This window comes from Scyliorhinus torazame, chromosome 5, assembly GCF_047496885.1.
Source record: "Scyliorhinus torazame isolate Kashiwa2021f chromosome 5, sScyTor2.1, whole genome shotgun sequence".
NCBI lineage: Eukaryota > Metazoa > Chordata > Chondrichthyes > Carcharhiniformes > Scyliorhinidae > Scyliorhinus > Scyliorhinus torazame.
Window position 1 is genome coordinate 134,934,701 of NC_092711.1, and position 21,691 is coordinate 134,956,391.

The window sequence follows — 21,691 nt, forward strand, 5'->3', positions numbered from 1 at the left end:
TACAACTCTGCACCTATACAGTTCCACATGTACAACTCTGCAGCTATAGAGTTCCACATGTACAACTCTGCACCTAATCAGTTCCACATGTATAACTCTGCACATATACAGCTCCACATGTACAACTCTGCACCTATAGAGTTCCACATGTACAACTCTGCACCTATACAGATCCACATGTACAACTTTGCACCTATACAGATCCACATGTACAACTCTCCACATGTACAACTCCACATGTACAACTTCATATCTCTATGTGTACACCCCTGCACGTATACAACTCCATATCTCTGCATGTATACCCTGCACATATACAACTCCATATCTCCACATATACACCCCTGCACGTATACAACTCCACACCTCTACACGTTACACCCCTGCACATAAACGGCTCCATATATACAATTTGACACCTCTACATGTACACCAATCCCATTTACAGCTGAACAGGTTGATCTCATGTTCAGGGTCTAGTTTGGCGCGATCTCCAAATGTCCCCTTCTTGGCACTGCTGCCATCTTCCCCAGCCTCGCCGATTACCCCACTGCCCTTCAGACACTGTCACTGTGCCATTTTGCCCCCCCCCCCCATCACCCCACCATCCCTGTGCTTGATGACCTGCACTGACTCCATCTCCTTCCCCCCCCCCCCCAATTTGAATCTCCTTTAGCCCAGCGGCTCTCCAAGATCTCTGTGCTCATCCAATTCAAGCCTCTCGAACATCTCCAACACCACGCCCCGCCCCACAATTTGACACATTTGCGGCCAGACCATCAGCTTGACCGAGGGTGCACCCCCACCTATCCCTCTGTAATTCCCTCCCTCAGCCTCTCGGCCGCTCTTACCCCGCTCTCTCAACTCTTTTAAGACGCTACTTAAAACCAAACTCTTTGACCCAGCTTTCGGTCGCTGGATCTAGCACCTCTGTATGTGGCTCTGAGTGGCACTTTCCTTCGCCGGTGCTCCCGTGAACATAGAACATACGGTGCAGAAGGAGGCCATTCGGCCCATCGAGTCTGCACCGACCCACTTAAGCCCTCACTTCCACCCTATCCCCCTAACCCAATAACCCCTCCTAACTTTATGGTCGCTAAGGGTAATTTAGCCTGGCCGATCCACCTAACCTGCACGACTTTGGACTGTGGGAAGAAACCGGAGCACCCGGAGGAAACCCACGCAGACACGGGTAGAACGTGCAGGCTCCGCACCGTCACCCAGCGGGGAATCGAACCTGGGACCCTGGCGCTGTGAAGCCACAGTGCTATCCACTTGTGCTACCGTGCTGCTCTGAGGCGGCTCCCAGTACCAATGACCCACGGGTTGGAGTGACTAATTCAAAGTTATGTCACATTGATAACAAGATACGCAGTAGACCTAAGCAGGGATAGCTTCCGGCGCACTGTACTGTAGAAAAGGGACAGACCAAATACATCTCATACTTACTGTATCCCATCCCTTGCACGAAATATTTGAAGGCTTCGGTAAGTTTGCCTGGCTGTTGAGAGAGAGAGAGAGATGGCAGAGGTGAATCTCAGAACCCATTGTCTATTTTTACACCTAGTCCCCCCACCTCTAGGAGTTGGTCTGCACCGACGCTCTGTTCTAGAACATAGAACAGTACAGCACAGAACAGGCCCTTCGGCCCTCGATGTTGTGCCGAGCATTGTCCGAAACCAAGATCAAGCTATCCCACTCCCTGTCATTCTGGTGTGCTCCATGTGCCTATCCAATAACCACTTGAAAGTTCCTAAAGTGTCCGACTCCACTCTCACAGCAGGCAGTCCATTCCACACCCTAACCACTCTCTGAGTAAAGAACCTACCTCGGACATCCCTCCTATATCTCCCACCCTGAACCTTATAGTTATGCCCCCTTGTAACAGCTACATCCACCCAAGGATATAGTCTCTGAACGTCCACTCTATCTATCCCCCTCATCATCTTATAAACCTCTATTAAGTCGCCTCTCATCCTCCTCCGCTCCAAAGAGAAAAGCCCTAGCTCCCTCAACCTTTCCTCATAAGACCTATCCTGCAAACCAGGCAGCATCCTGGTAAATCTCCTTTGCACCCTTTCCAATGCTTCCACATCCTTCCTATAATGAGATGACCAGAACTGCACACAATACTCCAAATGTGGTCTCACCAGGGTCATGTATAACAAAGAACAAAGAAATGTACAGCACAGGACCAGGCCCTTCGGCCCTCCAAGCCCGTGCCGACCATGCTGCCCGACTACAATCTTCTACACTTCCTGGGTCCGTATCCATCTAGTCCCATCCTATTCATGTATTTGTCAAGATGCCCCTTAAATGTCACTATCGTCCCTGCTTCCACCACCTCCTCCGGTAGCGAGTTCCAGGCACCCACTACCCTCTGCGTAAAAAACGTGCCTTGTACATCTACTCTAAACCTTGCCCCTCTCACCTTAAACCTATGCCCCCTAGTAATTGACCCCTCTAGCCCGGGGAAAAGCCTCTGACTATCCAGTTGCAGTCTCTATCCAGTCTCTCTCAACAGTTGCTATCCATATAGTTGCAGCATAACCCCGCGGCTCTTAAACTCAAGCCCCCTGTTAATAAACGCTAACACACTATAAGCTTTCTTCACGGCTCTATCCACTTGAGTGGCAACCTTCAGAGATCTGTGGACATGAACCCGAAGATCTCTCTGTTCCTCCACATTCCTCAGAACCCTGCCGTTGACCCTGTAATCCGCATTCAAATTTTTCCGACCAAAATGAATCACCTCGCACTTATCAGGGTTAAACTCCATCTGCCATTTTTCGGCCCAGCTCTGCATCCTATCAATGTCTCTTTGCAGCCTACAACAGCCCTCCACCTCATCCACTACTCCACCAATCTTGGTGTCATCAGCAAATTTACTGACCCACCCTTCAGCCCCCTCCTCCAAGTCATTGATAAAAATCACAAATAGCAGGAGGTGGCATTAACTCTCTCCAGCCACCGGGAGGGGACCGTGCGTTGCACTACTTACCTTCAATCAGAAGGGGGAGCTACTGAGAGAGGTGGGAAGAGGCCACCATTTCCCCATCCCACCCCGGGGGCGGGGAGAGAGACTTCATCCCCAGTTCCAGAGACTTAAGAGTCAGTGTCTGACGTACTACACCCACACTCCCGCAAAGAAGGAGACAATGTCCTTCCTCATTGAACACCCCCTCCCCTCGCCCCAAGGTGGCACGGTGGTCAACACTGCCGCATCACAGCGCCAGGGACCCAGATTCAATTCTGGCCGCGGGCCACAGTCTGTGCGGAGTCTGCACGTTCTCCCCGTGACTGCGTGGGTTTCCTCCGGGTGCTCCGGTTTCCTCCCACAGTCCAAAGACGCGCAGGTTAGGTGGAGTTACGGGGAGAGGGTGGGGAAGTAGGCCTGGGTGGGGCACTCTTTTGGAGGGTGGGTGCAGACTCAAAGGGCTGAATGGCCTCCTTCTGCATGATAGGGATTCTATGAAAGGTCACCGCGTCAGCCACAAAGACAGCCAATCTGCCCCATCAGTAAGAGAAGAGAGATTCATTTGACCTCAGATCCCAGACTTTCAAAGGTCACGATCTCACACACGGTCTCATCACTTCCCCACCAGAGGGGTCGTCATTTCGCAACCCCCTCGGTGCCCCCATCCCCCCCGCTCACCTCAAGGGGATTCACCGGGCCGATTCCCGGGATGAAGGGGGTGTGTCCGGTGAGGAAAGGTTGAGCCGGTCGGGGCCGGTACCCATTGGAGTTTAGAAAGAACCAGAGGAGATCTTATTGAAACGGATCAGATTATGAGGGGGAGGTTTGACAGGGTGGATGCTGAGAGGACGTTTCCCCCTCGTGGAGGGGGGGGGGGAAGGGGGAACTCTGGAACTGGTGTGGATGGAGTGCGGTTTAAAAATGAGGGGGTCTCCCATTGCAGACGGGGATGAGGAGGAATTTCTTCTCTCAGAGGGAGGTCAGTCTGTGGAATCCTCTCCCCCAGAGAAGCAGCGGAGGCTGCGGGTCACCGAATATGTTCAAGGCCCGAGTCGGAGAGGGTTCCGATCGACGAGGGGGTCGGGGGGGTGGGTAAAGGCAAGAAATTGGCGCCTAGGCCTCACAATCAGACCAGTCGTGACCTTATCGAATGGCGGAACAATAATCCTGCGCCGGATTTCCTCAATGTTCCCATGAATTAGTCTCGCGACTTCCCGCCGTTACCTGTCGGAGTTGGGGTCCGGCTTCCAAGACCGAGAGGGAAGAATCAACCCACCTGTGAGATCTGTGGTTGTCCACCCGCATCAGCCATCTGTAAACAGAGAAGGGGGGGGGGAGAGAGAGAGAGAGCTGCTGTCAGCGATCGGAATGTCGCACCTGAAAGGGCGGTGAAAGATTCCACGAGGGAAAGAATAATAGAGAAAAGGAGGGAAAATCTTGGTGAGCAATAGGGCAGGGGTGAGGGGGGGGGGGGGGGGGGGGGGATGGGAGAGCATAAGAGAGAGAGAGAGAGAGAGAGAGACAGGCTAACAGGAGGGCACCCCCGAAGATGGAGCAAATGGTCTCAGCCTGCACTGTGCGGTTGGCTCTCAGTTTTGGTGGGAAACAGGGCCCAGAAAGAGGGCAAAGGTCACACTGAGCGACGCTCCAAGCCGTTGGCTGACGAGATGAAGCTCGCCAGTGCTCACCATCTATGGGCAGAGGTGACGGGGCAAACACCCCAAAGGAATGGGACAATTTGTGGGTCTTCCAGTCCTCACTATACACAATCCCAACGGGCTCAAACCCCTTCCCATTCACCCCCACTGTACACAATCCCAATGGACCCAACCCCCTTCCCATTCACTCCCACTGTACACAATCCCAACGGGCCCAAACCCCTTCCCATTCACTCTCACTATCCACAATCCCAACGGGCCCAAACCCCTTCCCATTCACTCCCACTGTCCACAATCCCAATGGACCCAAACCCCTTCCCATTCACTCCCATTGAACACAATCCCAATGGACCCAACCCCCTTCCCATTCACTCCCACTGTACACAATCCCAATGGACCCAAACCCCTTCCCATTCATCCCACTGTACACAGTCCCAATGGACCCAAACCCCTTCCCATTCACTCCCATTGTACACAATACCAATGGACCCAAACCCCTTCCCATTAACTCCCACTGTTCACAATCCCAATGGACCCAAACCCCTTTCCATTCACTCCCACTGTCTACAATCCCAATGGACCCACACCCCTTCCCATTCACTCCCATTGTACACAATCCCAATGGACCCAAACCCCTTCCCATTCACTCCCATTGTACACAATCCCAATGGACCCAAACTCCTTCCCATTCACTCCCACTGTACACAATCTCAATGGACCCAAACTCCTTCACATTCACCCCACGATACACAATCCCAATGGACCCAAATCCCTTCCCATTCACTCCCACTGTCCGCAATCCCAATGGACCCAAACTCCTTCCCATTCACTCCCACTGTACCCAATTGCAATGGATCCTAACCCCTTCCCGTTCACTCCCACTGTACACAATCCTAATGGACACAAACACCTTCTCATTCATTCCCACTGCACACAATCCCAATGGACCCAAACCCCTTCTCATTCACTCCCACTGTACACAATCCCAATGGACCCCAACCCCTTCCCATTCACTCCCACTGTACACAATTGCAATGGATCCTAACCCCTTCCCATTCACTCCCACTGTACACAATCCCAATAGACACAAACCCCTTCCCATTCACTCCCACTGTACACAATCCCAATGGACCCAAACCCCTTCCCATTCACTCCCTCTGTACACAATCCCAATAGACCCAAACCCCTTCCCATTCACTCCCACTGTACACAATCCCAATGGACCCAAACCCCTTCCCATTCACTCCCATTGCACACAATCCCAATGGACCCAAACCCCTTCCCATTCACTCCCACTGTACACAATCCCAATGGACCCAAACCCCTTCCCATTCACTCCCACTGTACACAATCCCAATGGACCCAAACCCCTTCCCATTCACTCCCACTGTACACAATCCCAATGGACCCAAACCCCTTCCCATTCACTCCCACTGTACACAATCCCAATGGACCCAAACCCCTTCCCATTCACCCCCACTGTACACAATCCCAATGGACCCAAACCCCTTCCCATTCACTCCCACTGTACACAATCCCAATGGACCCAAACCCCTTCCCATTCACTCCCACTGTACACAATCCCAATGGACCCAAACCCCTTCCCATTCACTCCCATTGTGCACAATCGCAATGGACCCAAACCCCTTCCCATTCACTCCCATTGTGCACAATCCCAATGGACCCAAACCCCTTCCCATTCACTCCCATTGTACACAATCCCAATGGACCCAAACCCCTTCCCATTCACTCCCACTGTCCACAATCCCAATGGACCCAAACCCCTTCCCATTCACTCCCCTTGCACACAATCCCAATGGACCCAAACCCCTTCCCATTCACTCCCACTGTCCACAATCCCAATGGACCCAAACCCCTTCCCATTCCCTCCCACTTTTCGCAAACCCAATGGCCCCAAACCCCTTCCCATTCACTCCCACTGTACACAATCCCAATGGACACAAACACCTTCTCATTCATTCCCACTGCACACAATCCCAATGGACCCCAACCCCTTCCCATTCACTCCCACTGTACACAATTGCAATGGATCCTAACCCCTTCCCATTAACTCCCACTGTACACAATCCCAATGGACCCAAACCCCTTCCCATTCACTCCCATTGCACACAATCCCAATGGACCCAAACCCCTTCCCATTCACTCCCACTGTACACATTCCAATAGACCCAAACCCCTTCCCATTCACTCCCACTGTACACAATCCCAATGGACCCAAACCCCTTCCCATTCACTCCCACTGTACACAATCCCAATGGACCCAAACCCCTTCCCATTCACTCCCATTGCACACAATCCCAATGGACCCAAACCCCTTCCCATTCACTCCCACTGTACACATTCCAATAGACCCAAACCCCTTCCCATTCACTCCCACTGTACACAATCCCAATGGACCCAAACCCCTTCCCATTCACTCCCACTGTACACAATCCCAATGGACCCAAACCCCTTCCCATTCACCCCCACTGTACACAATCCCAATGGACCCAAACCCCTTCCCATTCACTCCCACTGTACACAATCCCATTGGACCCAAACCCCTTCCCATTCACTTCCACTGTACACAATCCCAATGGACCCAAACCCCTTCCCATTCACTCCCACTGTACACAATCCCATTGGACCCAAACCCCTTCCCATTCACTCCCACTGCACACAATCCCATTGGACCCAAACCCCTTCCCATTCACTCCCACTGCACACAATCCCAATGGAGCCAAACCCCTTCCCATTCACCCCCACTGTACACAATCCCAATGGACCCAAACCCCTTCCCATTCACTCCCACTGTACACAATCCCAATGGACCCCAACCCCTTCCCATTCACTCCCACTGTACACAATCCCAATGGACCCAAACCCCTTCCCATTCACTCCCACTGCACACAATCCAATAGACCCAAACCCCTTCCCATTCACTCCCACTGCACACAATCCCAATGGACCCAAACCCCTTCCCATTCACCCCCACTGTACACAATCCCAATGGACCCAAACCCCTTCCCATTCACTCCCACTGTACACAATCCCAATGGACCCCAACCCCTTCCCATTCACTCCCACTGTACACAATCCCAATGGACCCAAACCCCTTCCCATTCACTCCCACTGTCCACAACCCCAATGGACCCAAACCCCTTCCCATTCACTCCCACTGTACACAATCCCAATGGACCCAAACCCCTTCCCATTCACTCCCATTGCACACAATCCCAATGGCCCCAAACCCCTTCCCATTCACTCCCACTGTCCACAATCCCAATGGACCCAAACCCCTTCCCATTCACTCCCACTGTACACATTCCAATAGACCCAAACCCCTTCCCATTCACCCCCACTGTACACAATCCCAATGGACCCAAACCCCTTCCCATTCACTCCCACTGTACACAATCCCAATGGACCCAAACCCCTTCCCATTCACTCCCACTGTACACAATCCAAATGGACACAAACACCTTCTCATTCATTCCCACTGTACACAATCCCAATGGACCCCAACCCCTTCCCATTCACTCCCACTGTACACAATCCCAGTGGATCCAAACCCCTTCCCATTCACTCCGACTCTACACAATCCCAATGGACCCAAACCCCTTCTCATTCTCTCCCACTGTACACAATCCCATTGGACCCAAACCCCTTCCCATTCACTCCCATTGCACACAATCCCATTGGACCCAAACCCCTTCCCATTCACTCCCACTGTACACAATCCCAATGGACCCAAACCCCTTCCCATTCACTCCCATTGCACACAATCCCATTGGACCCAAACCCCTTCCCATTCACTCCCACTGTACACAATCCCAATGGACCCAAACCCCTTCCCATTCACTCCCACTGTACACAATCCCATTGGACCCAAACCCCTTCCCATTCACTCCCACTGTACACAATCCCATTGGACCCAAACCCCTTCCCATTCTCTACCGCTTCAGTGTAAGTTGCTTTGAGGAGGCCTGTCCAAAGCCCAAGGCTGTGGGGGAACGCAGGTCACGCTACTGTGCTTCAATTGAAAATGAAATGGGACGTTCCCTGACAGAGGTCACTGAACATGAGCTAGTCATATTAATCGCAGCCTTACCTTGAGGAAGGAGGTCTGGGTGGGGTCAAGCTTTGCGTTGCATTCCACCTGAAATATGGACAGAGAGCTGCTTATCCCCCCTGTGTAAATGACTGAAAGGAAACAGGTTGCGTTGGACCCTCCCTCCACATCCTTGATTCCATGACTAAACCTGTGGTCTGCCTTTCCCACTATGCCCCGGTGTCCTGGGATAACAATATTCTCTCAGTCTGGGTCTGATCTTTCAGAATGGCAAGCGCTCGGCCTCAACCATCATCCTGCGAGTCGGCGAGGACCGCATCCCCACCGACTCTGACAGACCCGCTGCCATCTTGCATTCAATGGAGCGTTGATTGGCAGCCTTGGAGTGACGGCTCTCCAGCCCCCTCGCCAGGCACAGCACCGCAGTGGTCGGAAGAGGTACTGCAGCACCACCCCTGAGCTTGTTCAATGTTCCATGTTGAAATCCTGGAGGCCAATGGCGGCCCATCTGGATTCTGAGTGGTGGCTCCCACGGGACATTTTGTCGACCGCTGCCCTCGCGCAGGGGTGCCACATTCTGCTGTGCCCCGTCCCCGCCGTTTTTTTTTGTCCTGCCGGTATGGCTGAAGTGATCCGCAGGTAAATGAAGGGAAAGTGAAGCCAGGGTGCGTGATGACGGCGCACAACACTGACCTTGAGACCCGTGCGCTCCCTCTGCGTCCAAAGCATAAATATTTGTTTCGTTTTTACCATTTGGCATTGATGACGGTTTGATAAATTTATCAACGATTCAGCGTTATGAAATTTTGGCCTGTATTAAACCTATTTGGTCTTATTCATGAGGTCAGGGTTCGTGAACGAGCCCCATTGTAGTCTTGCGGCTTGCTGAGGTGAAGGACAGGCCACTCAGAATGCCCACTGCCTGGCCTAGGTTTGTCCCAGCACTGCCACTGAGGGAGCGCAACAAAGGTTCACCAGTCTTGTTCCGGGGATGGCAGGACTGTCCTATGAGGAGAGATTGGGGAAACTAGGCCTGCATTCGCTAGAGTTTAGAAGAACGAGAGGTGATCTCATTGAAACCTACAAAATATTTAAAGGGCGACAGGGTGGCACAGTGGTTAGCACTGCTGCCTCACCGCGCCATGGATCTTGTCTAGGGCAGCACGGTAGCATTGTGGATAGCACAATTGCTTCACAGCGCCAGGGTCCCAGGTTCGATTCCGGCTTGGGTCACTGTCTGTGCGGAGTCTGCACGTTCTCCCCGTGTCTGCGTGGGTTTCCTCCGGGTGCTCCGGTTTCCTCCCACAGCCCAAAGATGTGCAGGTTAGGTGGATTGGCCGTGATAAAATTGCCCCTCAGTGTCCAAAGATCATAGAATCCCCACAGTGCAGAAGGAGGTCATTTTGCCCACAGACCCTCTGAAAGAGCGCCCCACATAGCCCCCCTCCCCCTCCCCATCCCAGTAACCCCACCTAACCCTTTTGGACACTAAGGGGCAATAGATAGGGGAGGTGCAGGTGAGATATTTCCCCTGGTTGGGGAGTCCAGAACCAGGGAACACAATTTCAAAATAAGGGGGAAGCTACTTAGGACGGGTCTTGGAGGAAACATTTCTTTACTCAGAGGGTTGTGAATCTTTGGAATTCTCTACCCCAGAGGGCTGTGGGAGCTCAGTAATTGAGTGTGTTTAAATCAGAGACTGACAGATTTCTAAATACCAATAACACAAAGGGATATGGGGATAGTGTGGGGAAAAAGACATTGAAGTGGATGATCAGCCATGATCGTATTGAATGGTGGAGCTGGCTCGATGGGCTGAACGGCCAACTCCTGCTCCTATGTTCCTTAAAACCCACCTCATCAACCAAAGTTTCGAACACTTCTCCTAAAGAAAAGCCGACAGCATATTTCTGGGAACATCCCCCCCCCCCCCCTACCCCGATCCCCCCCCCCCACCATCCCTCCCTCTTCCCTATCCCCCTCTGGATGTCCCAACGCCAACGTGCGCACTCGAAAGACATGCCTTTTTCAGTTTTTAAGTGCACCCGTGTCGCACCACCGCCCCCAAACGCCTTCCCGGAAATGAAAGTGGCCAACCAGCCGACGCACAGCAAGATCCCACCATTGGACCATTGGCAATGGTCACCAGATGGGTCTGAATTTTCTATCTCCTTTCTCTTCGAAAGTAATCGTAGGTTGAGAGATGGACGGGCCCCCCCCCCCCCCCCCACCCAACCGCGGGACGACAGGGACGACTCCTCCAGTTGCTTTCCTTCCAATAACGGCTGCCCGTGGGGATCTTTGACGTCCGCCGGAGGGAGCTGACCCAGGTGCGGGTCGGGGGGGGGGGGCCTCGGTTTAACAACGCCGCCTCAATTCCCAGCACTCCCTCAGCTTTCTAACTGAAACTTACCACAGCGTCCTCGTGAGGGGCTTGATCTCCCACCACCAGCATGACTGGGCACCTAAAGGCAGACAGACAAAGGACCAGTTAGGAAGCAGTTACGGCAGGAGGTCAAGGGTCAAGTCTACCCAGACAGAACCCAAACCCTTGAGGAGCCAATGACGTGCACCAGCAATATGCCAGGCCATTGGGGGTGGGGGGGGCGGGAGACGGTAGCGGATAGAGGTAACAAAACTGGGCTACTAATCCAGGCTCACTGCGATACTGGTTTGAATCCGTCCACTGGCAGCTGCCGAAATTCAAATTTGCTCAATAAAAGTCTGAAATGTGCGGCGCTAATCTCGGTAATGATGACCGCGACAGCCATCGTGGATGGTCATCCAAAACCCCATCTGGTTCACTCATGTACCCCTTGAGGGGAAACGGAATCTGCCATCGTTATCCGGTCTGGCCTACATGTGACCGCAGGGTAGGGACATTTAGGACTGAGATGAGCAGAGACCCCTTCATTCGTAGGGGTGGTGAATCCATGGGATTCTCGACACAGAAAGGCCGTGGAGGCCAAAGTCAGCGAGTGTATATACGAAGGAAGTGGGCAGAATTCTTGACTCTTAAGAATGTCGAGGTCGGGTATGGGGAGGGCGCGAGAGTGCGTGGGATGTTGAGGTACAGGACCAGACCTGGTCACATTGAATGGGGGTAGCAGGTTCAATGGGCTGAATGGCCTACTCCTGCTCCTATTTTCTATGTTGCGACGTGTAGACAGATCGACTGAGAGACACAGACAGACAGGGGCTGGACACAGACGGACAGGAAGGACCGGCAGACAGACAAGAGAGAAAGATTTTTTTTAAAACACGCCTCGGCCCTTACTTCAGTGTCCCAGCACCGACTCGGTCAATCTCCAGGTCACGTCGGCTGCGGAGAGAAAACGAGCAGCACAGTGAATGAACGGTGCGGATAAAGCAGTAGAGTTCTTCTCCAGTGGGATCGAATTGGAGGGCAGTGAAGATTTTTATTGACCGTCCCCCGAGAAGGTGGTGGGTGAGCCGCCTTCTCGAACCGGCTGCAGTCCCTGCGTGGTGTGGGTAACACCCACAGTGCTGTCAGGGAGGGAGGTCCAGGATTGTGACCCGGCGACAGTGAAGGAACAGTGCGACACAAGTGCCAGGCAATGACTTTCTCTAACAAGAGAGGAACTAACCATTGCCCCTTGACATTCAATGGCATTACCATCGTCGAATCTCCCACTATCAAAATCCTGGGGATTGCCACTGACCAGAAACTGAACTGAACGCAGCCATATAAATACTGTGGCTACAAGAGCAGGTCAGAGGCTGGGAATCCTGCCGTGAGTAACTCACCTCCTGACCCCCCCCAAAGCCTGTCCACCATCTACAAGGCACCAGTCAGGAGTGCGATGGGATACTCTCCTCTTGCCTGGGTGAGTGCGGCTCCGACAACACTCGAGAAGCTCGACACCATCCAGGACAAAGCAGCCCCGCTTTGATCGGCACCCCATCCACAAACATTCACTCCCTCCACCACCGACGCACAGTGACAGCAGCGTGTGTACCATCTACAAGATGCACCGCAGCGACTCACCAAGGCTCCTTCGGCAGCACCTTCCAAACCCACCACCTCTACCATCTAGAAGGACAAGGGGCAGCAGACACATGGGGAACTCCACCACCTGCAAGTTCCCCTCCGAGCCCCACACTTACCATCCTGACTGGGAAATATATCGGCCGTTCCTTCACTGTCGCTGGGTCACAATCCTGGACCTCCCTCCCTGACAGCACTGTGGGTGTTATCCACACCACACACGGACTGCAGCCGGTTCGAGAAGGCGGCTCACCCACCACCTTCCCGAGGGGCAACTAGGGACGGGCAATAAATGCTGGGCCCGGCCAGCGACGCCCACATCCCTCGTGAAATGATTACAGTCGTTTATGGAGCTAGCCCCCCTTCCACCACAACCAATCCTGTCACAGACACCGTTTGTTAATTTTCCTTCATCCCGGCCCCGGTCGCGGTTGAAGTGGAAATGCAGGAGGCCGCCTCCCGCCTCGCGCGTGCTTGCCCCCTCCAGCCTCAAAACCGCCCGCGACGACGTCGGAGATAGGTTCTACCGCGCTTCCCCATGACTTTCGAGTCAAAACGTTGCGCACTTTGATGTGCCTCACCGACGAAAGGGTCTATTTGCGGAAGTGAAAAGGTAGGGATGGGGGACACAAATGCCACCCACCCCCCCCCACCCCCCCCTCTTCCCCAGCGCCCAACCCCGCCCCTCCCCCCGCCTGCAGCGGCTGACCTGTTGTAACTGTTCCAGTACAGCTCGATGTTGCTCAAGGTGATGCCTTCTGTCATGTGCTGCCGGTATGTGTTGATCAGCTCCGCGTTGTTGGAGAGCTCCTCCTGCGTTTGAGGCAACAAAAAAAAAAAAAAAAAACCCCAAAGGGGAGGAAAGGAGTCGTTTATCTTCGCCGACAATTTGGCGGCCAACCGCGGGATTCCGCGCAGCAGCAGGAGGAGGAGGAGGGCGGTTGGGCCCCTGCCGTCCGTGTGTCTGCCCACATGTCTCCTTGCCCAAGGAAGGGATGTAAATGCGGTGCGGGCGGAGCAGTTCGGAGTAGGGCCACTCGGCCTGGGATGCAGGGAGGAGGGGTGAGTGGGAGGGGTGGGGGTGTGTCAACAGTGGGCGGGACGTTGGGATTACTTCACCAGGGAAGGTTGAGCAGGTTGGGGCCTGTGCCCATAGAACCCTTACAGTGCAGGAGACCATTCGGCCCATCGAGTCTGCACCAACCGCCTGAAAGAGCACCCTACCTCGGCCCACTCCCCCGCCCTATCCCCGTAACCCCCCCTATCCTTTTGGACACGAAGGGACAATTTAGCATGGCCGATACCTAACGTGCACATCTTTGGACTGTGAGAGGAAACTGGAGCATCCGGAGGAAACCCACCCAGCAGACACGGGGAGAACGTCACCCAAGGCAGGAATCGAACCCAGGTCCCTAGAGCTGTCAGGCAGCGATGCTAATCACTGTGCCACCGTGCTGCCCAGCTAATTGGAGTTTACAAAGAATGAGATCTTATTGAAACGTATCAGATTCTGAGGGGGAGGTTTGACAGGGTGGATGTTGAGGGGATGTTTCCCATGTTGTGGGGGGGTTGGGGAAGGAGGGGTGGAATATAGAACTAGGGAGGGGCTGTCTCCCATTGAAGACTGGGATGAGGAGGAATTTCTTCTCTCAGAGGGAGGCCAGTCTGTGGAATCCTCTCCCCCAGAGAAGCAGCGGAGGCTGCGGGTCACTGAATATATTCAAGGCCCGAGTTAGAGAGGGTTCTGATCGACGAGGGGGTCGGGGGTTATCGGCTGGGGGTGCAGGGCCAGGGAGGAACAGAGGCGTGAATACGTGAGCGAAAAATTTAGATTATCAGTCAGGCCGACAGAGTAGCTCACTTTGCCCCGTGCCGGAAGCCACATACGTTCGCACAGTGGGCAACAGACCTTTACCTTCGTAAAGATGCATCCACCCCATTGCACCTTACGCAGTTAAATCAATGCTCAAGGGGGAACAGCCATTCCCTGGTTCATTCCCCACGGAGATCAAACAAGAGCCAGGCAGTTAACTGTTCCCTGGTGGATTCTCCAAGACACAGCCTCTGCCAAACAGAGCCCATTTGCCAAGCAATCAACACTGTCCCATCAGGCAGTACACACTGTTGTTCTCTTCGAGATTTTGGAGCTCCCGCCAACCTGATGAGTGCAAGATGGAAAGCTGCTACAGCTTGTTCCCATTTTACCACTCGAGGTATGGAGGACCAAGTGATTATTTGAATGGGGAAACATCTACTGACAGGCTGAAATGAGGTAGATGGGGCGGAGGGAGACTTGTGAGGCCTGCAAATATCATAAAGGGCTGTTCCCGGAGGTGTGTACAATCTGTAATTCACCCCTGTCTATGCAAATCCCTCTATCAATAAATTAACGCTGCCAAGTCTGCTCCAAGTCTCACCTGGCTGAAGAGGTGAGCAAGGATCACATCGCTAAGTGAGCTGGTCAGACCAGTGATCTAGACAAGGGAGAGACAAAAGACATCAAACTCAATTAGATTCCAGTCTGTAACTCACTCCCGGGTATCTGTTATTCTATATATAAACCACCCAAACCCCTCGATTAGATTCCAGTCTGTAACTCACTCCCGGGTATCTGTTATTCTATATATAAACCACACAAACCCCTCGATTAGATTCCAGTCTGTAACTCTCTCCCGGGTATCTGTTATTCTGTACATAAACCACCCGAACCCCTCGATTAGATTCCAGTCTGTAACTCACTCCCGGGTATCTGTTATTCTATATATAAACCACACAAACCCCTCGATTAGATTCCAGTCTGTAACTCACTCCCGGGTATCTGTTATTCTATATATAAACCACACAAACCCCTCGATTAGATTCCAGTCTGTAACTCACTCCCGGGTATCTGTTATTCTATATACAAACCACCCAAACACCTCGATTAGATTCCAGTCTGTAACTCACTCCCGGGTATCTGTTATTCTATATATAAACCAACCAAACCCCTCCATTAGATTCCAGTCTGTAACTCACTCCCGGGTATCTGTTATTCTATATATAAACCACCCAAACCCCTCGATTAGATTCCAGTCTGTAACTCACTCCGGGGTATCTGTTATTCTATATATAAACCACCCAAACCCCTCGATTAGATTCCAGTCTGTAACTCACTCCCGGGTATCTGTTATTCTATATATAAACCACCCAAACCCCTCGATTAGATTCCAGTCTGTAACTCACTCCCGGGTATCTGTTATTCTATATATAAACCACCCAAACCCCTCGATTAGATTCCAGTCTGTAACTCACTCCCGGGTATCTGTTATTCTATATATAAACCACCCAAACCCCTCGAATACATTCCAGTCTGTAACTCACTCCCGGATATCTTTTATTCTATACAAAAATAAACCACCCAAACCCCTCGATTAGATTCCAGTCTGTAACTCACTCCCGGGTATCTGTTATTCTATATATAAACCACCCAAACCCCTCGATTAGATTCCAGTCTGTAACTCACTCCCGGGTATCTGTTATTCTATATATAAACAAACCGAACCCCTCGATTAGATTCCAGTATGTAACTCACTCCCGGTCATCTGTTATTCTATATATAAACCACCCAAACCGCTCGATTAGATTCCTGTCTGTAACTCACTTCCGGGTATCTGTTATTCTATATATAAACCACCCAAACCCCTCGATTAGATTCCAGTGTGTAACTCACTCCCGGGTATCTGTTATTGTATACATAAACCACCCAAACCCCTCGATTAGATTCCAGTCTGTAACTCACTCCCGGGTATCTGTTATTCTATATATAAACCACCCACACCCCTCGAATACATTCCAGTCTGTAACTCACTCACGGATATCTGTTATTCTATACATATATAAACCACCCAAACCCCTCGATTAGATTCCAGTCTGTAACTCACTCCCGGGTATCTGTTATTCTATATATAAACCACCCAAACCCCTCGATTAGATTCCAGTCTGTAACTCACTCCCGGGTATCTGTTATTCGATATATAAACCACCCAAACCCCTCGATTAGATTCCTGTCTGTAACTCACTCCCGGGTATCTGTTATTCTATATATAAACCACCCAAAACCCTCGATTAGATTCCAGTCTGTAACTCACTCCCGGGTATCTGTTATTCTATATATAAACCATCCAAACCCCTCGATTAGATTCCAGTCTGTAACTCACTCCCGGGTATCTGTTATTCTATATAAAAACCACCCAAACCCCTCGATTAGATTCCAGTCTGTAACTCACTCCCGGGTATCTGTTATTCTATATATAAACCACCCGAACCCCTCGATTAGATTCCAGTCTGTAACTCACTCCCGGGTATCTGTTATTCTATATATAAACCACCCAAACCCCTCGATTAGATTCCAGTCTGTAACTCACTCCCGGGTATCTGTTATTCTATATATAACCCACCCGAACCCCTCGATTAGATTCCAGTCTGTAACTTACTCCCGGGTATCTGTTCTGTATATAAACCACACAAACCCCTCCATTAGATTCCAGTCTGTAACTCACTCCCGGGAATCTGTTATTCTATATATAAACCATCCAAACCCCTCGATTAGATTCCACTCTGTAACTCACTCCCGGGTATCTGTTATTCTATATATAACCCACCCGAACCCCTCGATTAGATTCCAGTCTGTAACTCACTCCCGGGTATCTGTAATTCTATATATAAACCACCCAAACCCCTCGATTAGATTCCAGTCTGTAACTCACTCCCCGGGTAACTGTAATTCTGTATATAAACCACACGAACCCCTCGATTAGATTCCAGTCTGTAACTCACTCCCGGATATCTGTTATTCTATATTTAAACCACCCAAACCCCTCGATTAGATTCCAGTCTGTAACTCACTCCCGGGTATCAGTTATTCTATATATAAACCACCCAAACCCCTCGATTAGATTCCAGTCTGTAACTCACGCCCGGGTACCTGTTATTCTATATATAAACCACCCAAACCCCTCGATTAGATTCCAGTCTGTAACTCACTCCCGGGTATCTGTTATTCTATATGTCAACCACCCAGACCCCTCGATTAGATTCCAGTCTGTAACTCACTCCCAGGGATCTGTTATTCTATATATAAACCACCCAAACCCCTCGATTAGATTCCAGTCTGTAACCCACTCCCGGGTATCTGTTATTCTATATATAAACCATCCAAACCCCTCGATTAGATTCCAGTCTGTACCTCACTCCCAGGTATCTGTTATTCTAAAAATAAACCACCCAAACCCCTCGATTAGTTTCCAGTCTGTAACTCATTCCCGGGTATCTGTTAATCTAAAAATAAACCACCCAAACCCCTCGATTAGATTCCAGTCTGTAACTCACTCCCGGGTATCTGTTATTCTATATATAAACCACCCAAACGCCTCGATTAGATTCCAGTCTGTAACTCACTCCCGGGTATCTGTTATTCTGTATATAAACCACCCGAACCCCTCGATTAGATTCCAGTCTGTAACTCACTCCCGGGTATCTGTTATTCCATATATAAACCACCCAAACCCCTCGAATAGATTCCAGTCTGTAACTCATTCCCGGGTATCTGTTAATCTATATATAAACCACACAAACCCCTCGATCAGATTCCAGTCTGTAACTCACTCCCGGGTATCTGTTATTCTGTATATAAACCACCCAAACCCCTCGATTAGATTCCAGTCTGTATATCACTCCCGGGTATCTGTTATTCTATATATAAACCACCCAAACCCCTCTATTAGATTCCAGTCTGTAACTCACTCCCGTGTATCTGTTATTCAATATATAAACCACACAAACCCCTCGATTAGATTCCAGTCTGTAACTCACTCCCGGGTATCTGTTATTCGAAATATAAACCACCCGAACCCATCGATTAGATCCCAGTCTGTAATTCACTCCCGGGTATCTGTTATTCTATATATAATCCACCCAAACCCCTCGATTAGTTTCCAGTCTGTAACTCACTCCCGGGTATCTGTTATTCGAAATATAAACCTCCCGAACCCATCGATTAGATCCCAGTCTGTAACTCACTCCCGGGTATCTGTTATTCTATATATAAACCACCCGAACCCCTCGATTAGTTTCCAGTCTGTAACTCACTCCCGGGTATCTGTTATTCGATATATAAACCACCCGAACCCCTCGATTCGATTCCAGTCTGTAACTCACTCCCGGGTATCTGTTATTCTATATATAAACCACCCGAACCCCTCGATTAGATTCCAGTCAGTAACTCACTCCCGGGTATCTGTTATTCTATATATAAACCCCCCGAACCCCTCGATTAGATTCCAGTCTGTAACTCACTCCCGGGTATCTATTATTCTATATATAAACCACCCAAACCCCTCGATAAGATTCCAGTCTGTAACTCACTCCCGGGTATCTGTTTTTATGTATATAAACCACCCAAACCCCTCGATTAGATTCCAGTCTGTAACTCACTCCCGGGTATATGTTATTCTATATATAAACCACCCAAACCCCTCGATTAGATTCCAGTCTGTAACTCACTCCCGGGTATCTGTTATTCTATATATAAACCACCCAAACCCCTCGATTAGATTCCAGTCTGTAACTCACACCCGGGTATCTGTTATTCTATATATAAACCACCCAAACCCCTCGATTAGATTCCAGTCTGTAACTCACTCCCGGGTATCTGTTATTCTTTCTATAAACCACCCAAATCCTCGATTAGATTCCAGTCTGTAATTCACTCCCGGGTATCTGTTATTCTATATATAAACCACCCAAACCCCTCGATTAGATTCCAGTCTGTAACTCACTCCCGGGTATCTGTTATTCTATATATAAACCACCCAAACCCCTCGATTAGATTCCAGTCTGTAACTCACTCCCGGGTATCTGTTATTCTATATATAAACCATCCAAACCCCTCGATTAGATTTCAGTCTGTAACTCACTCCCGGGTATCTGTTATTCTATATATAAACCACCCAAACCCCTCGATTAGATTCCAGTCTGTAACTCACTCCCGGGTATCTGTTATTCTTTCTATAAACTACCCAAACCCTCGATTAGATTCCAGTCTGTAACTCACTCCCGGGTATCTGTTATTCTCTATATAAACCACCCAAACCCCTCGATTAGATTCCAGTCTGTAACTCACTCCCGGGTATCTGTTATTCTCTATATAAACCACCCAAACCCCTCGATTAGATTCCAGTCTGTAACTCACTCCCGGCTATCTGTTATTCTATATATAAACCACCCGAACCCCTCGATTAGATTCCAGTCTGTAACTCACTCCCAGGTATCTGTTATACTGTATATAAACCACCCGAACCCCTCGATTAGATTCCATTCTGTAACTCACTCCCGGGTATCTGTTATTCTATATATAAACCACCCAAACCCCTCGATTAGATTCCAGTCTGTAACTCCCTCCCGGGTATGTTATTCTAAATATAAACCACCCAAACCCCTCGATTAGATTCCAGGCTGTAACTCACTCCCGGGTATCTGTTATTCTATATATAAACCAACCGAACCCCTCGATTAGAGTCCAGTCTGTAACTCACTCCCGGGTATCTGTTATTCTGTATATAAACCACCCAAACCCCTCGATTAGATTCCAGTCTGTAACTCACTCCCGGGTGTCTGTTATTCTATACATAAACCACCCGAACCCCTCGATTAGATTCCAGTCTGTAACTCACTCCCGGGTATCTGTTATTCTATATATAAACCACCCAAAACCCTCGATTAGATTCCAGTCTATAACTCACTCCCGGGTATCTGTTATTCTATGTATAAACCACCCAAACCCCTCGATTAGATTCCAGTCTGTAACTCACTCCCGGGTATCTGTTCTTCTATATATAAACCACCCAAACCCCTCGATTAGATTCCAGTCTGTAACTCACTCCCGGGTATCTGTTATTCTATATATAAACCACCCGAATCCCTCGATTAGATTCCAGTCTGTAACTCACTCCCGGGTATCTGTTATTCTATATATAAACCACCCAAACCCCTCGATTAGATTCCAGTCTGTAACTCACTCCCGGGTATCTGTTATTCTATATATAAACCACCCAAACCCCTCGATTAGATTCCAGTCTGTAACTCACTCCCGGGTATCTGTTATTCTATATATAAACCACCCGAACCCCTCGATTAGATTCCATTCTGTAACTCACTCCCGCGTATCTGTTATTCTATATATAAACCACCCAAACCCCTCTATTAGATTCCAGTCTGTAAATCACTCCCGGGTATCTGTTATTCTATATATAAACTACCCGAAATCCTCGATAGATTCCAGTCTGTAACTCACTCCCTGGTATCTGTTATTCTATATAAACCACCCAAACCCCTCTATTAGATTCCAGTCTGTAACTCACTCCCGGGTATCTGTTATTCTATATATAAACTACCCGAAATCCTCGATAGATTCCAGTCTGTAACTCACTCCCTGGTATCTGTTATTCTATATATAAACCACCCAAACACCTCGATTAGATTCCAGTCTGTAACTCACTCCCGGGTATCTGTTATTCTATATATAAACCACCCGAACCCCTCTATTAGATTCCAGACTGTAAATCACTCCCGGGTATCTGTTATTCTATATATAAACTACCCGAAATCCTCGATAGATTCCAGTCTGTAACTCACTCCCTGGTATCTGTTATTCTATATATAAACCACCCAAAACCCTCGATTAGATTCCAGTCTGTAACTCACTCCCGGGTATCTGTTCTTCTATATATAAACCACCCGAACCCCTCGATTAGATTCCAGTCTGTAACTCACTCCCGGGTATCTGTTCTATATATAAACCACCCAAACCCCTCGATTAGATTCCAGTCTGTAACTCACTCCCGGGTATCTGTTATTCTATATATAAACCACCCATACCCCTCGATTAGATTCCAGTCTGTAACTCACTCCCGGGTATATGTTATTCTATATATAAACCA

At 50.0% G+C, this 21,691-nt stretch overlaps 1 protein-coding gene across 4 annotated transcripts in view; it reads right to left on the bottom strand.

The window, feature by feature from the left end:
• LOC140419823 (protein NDRG2-like) overlaps positions 1-21,691 on the bottom strand; it is a 270,374-nt gene that overhangs the window by 34,644 nt on the left and 214,039 nt on the right. For all 4 annotated transcript variants that reach the window (XM_072503848.1, XM_072503846.1, XM_072503847.1 and 1 more), the window contains 7 exons: positions 15,134-15,190; positions 13,426-13,529; positions 11,985-12,029; positions 11,121-11,172; positions 8,747-8,794; positions 4,254-4,289; positions 1,450-1,501 (listed from right to left, as the gene is read on the bottom strand). In XM_072503848.1, the coding sequence (XP_072359949.1) occupies positions 1,450-1,501; positions 4,254-4,289; positions 8,747-8,794; positions 11,121-11,172; positions 11,985-12,029; positions 13,426-13,529; positions 15,134-15,190 (394 nt within the window). The remainder of the gene's footprint in view (positions 1-1,449; positions 1,502-4,253; positions 4,290-8,746; positions 8,795-11,120; positions 11,173-11,984; positions 12,030-13,425; positions 13,530-15,133; positions 15,191-21,691) is intronic.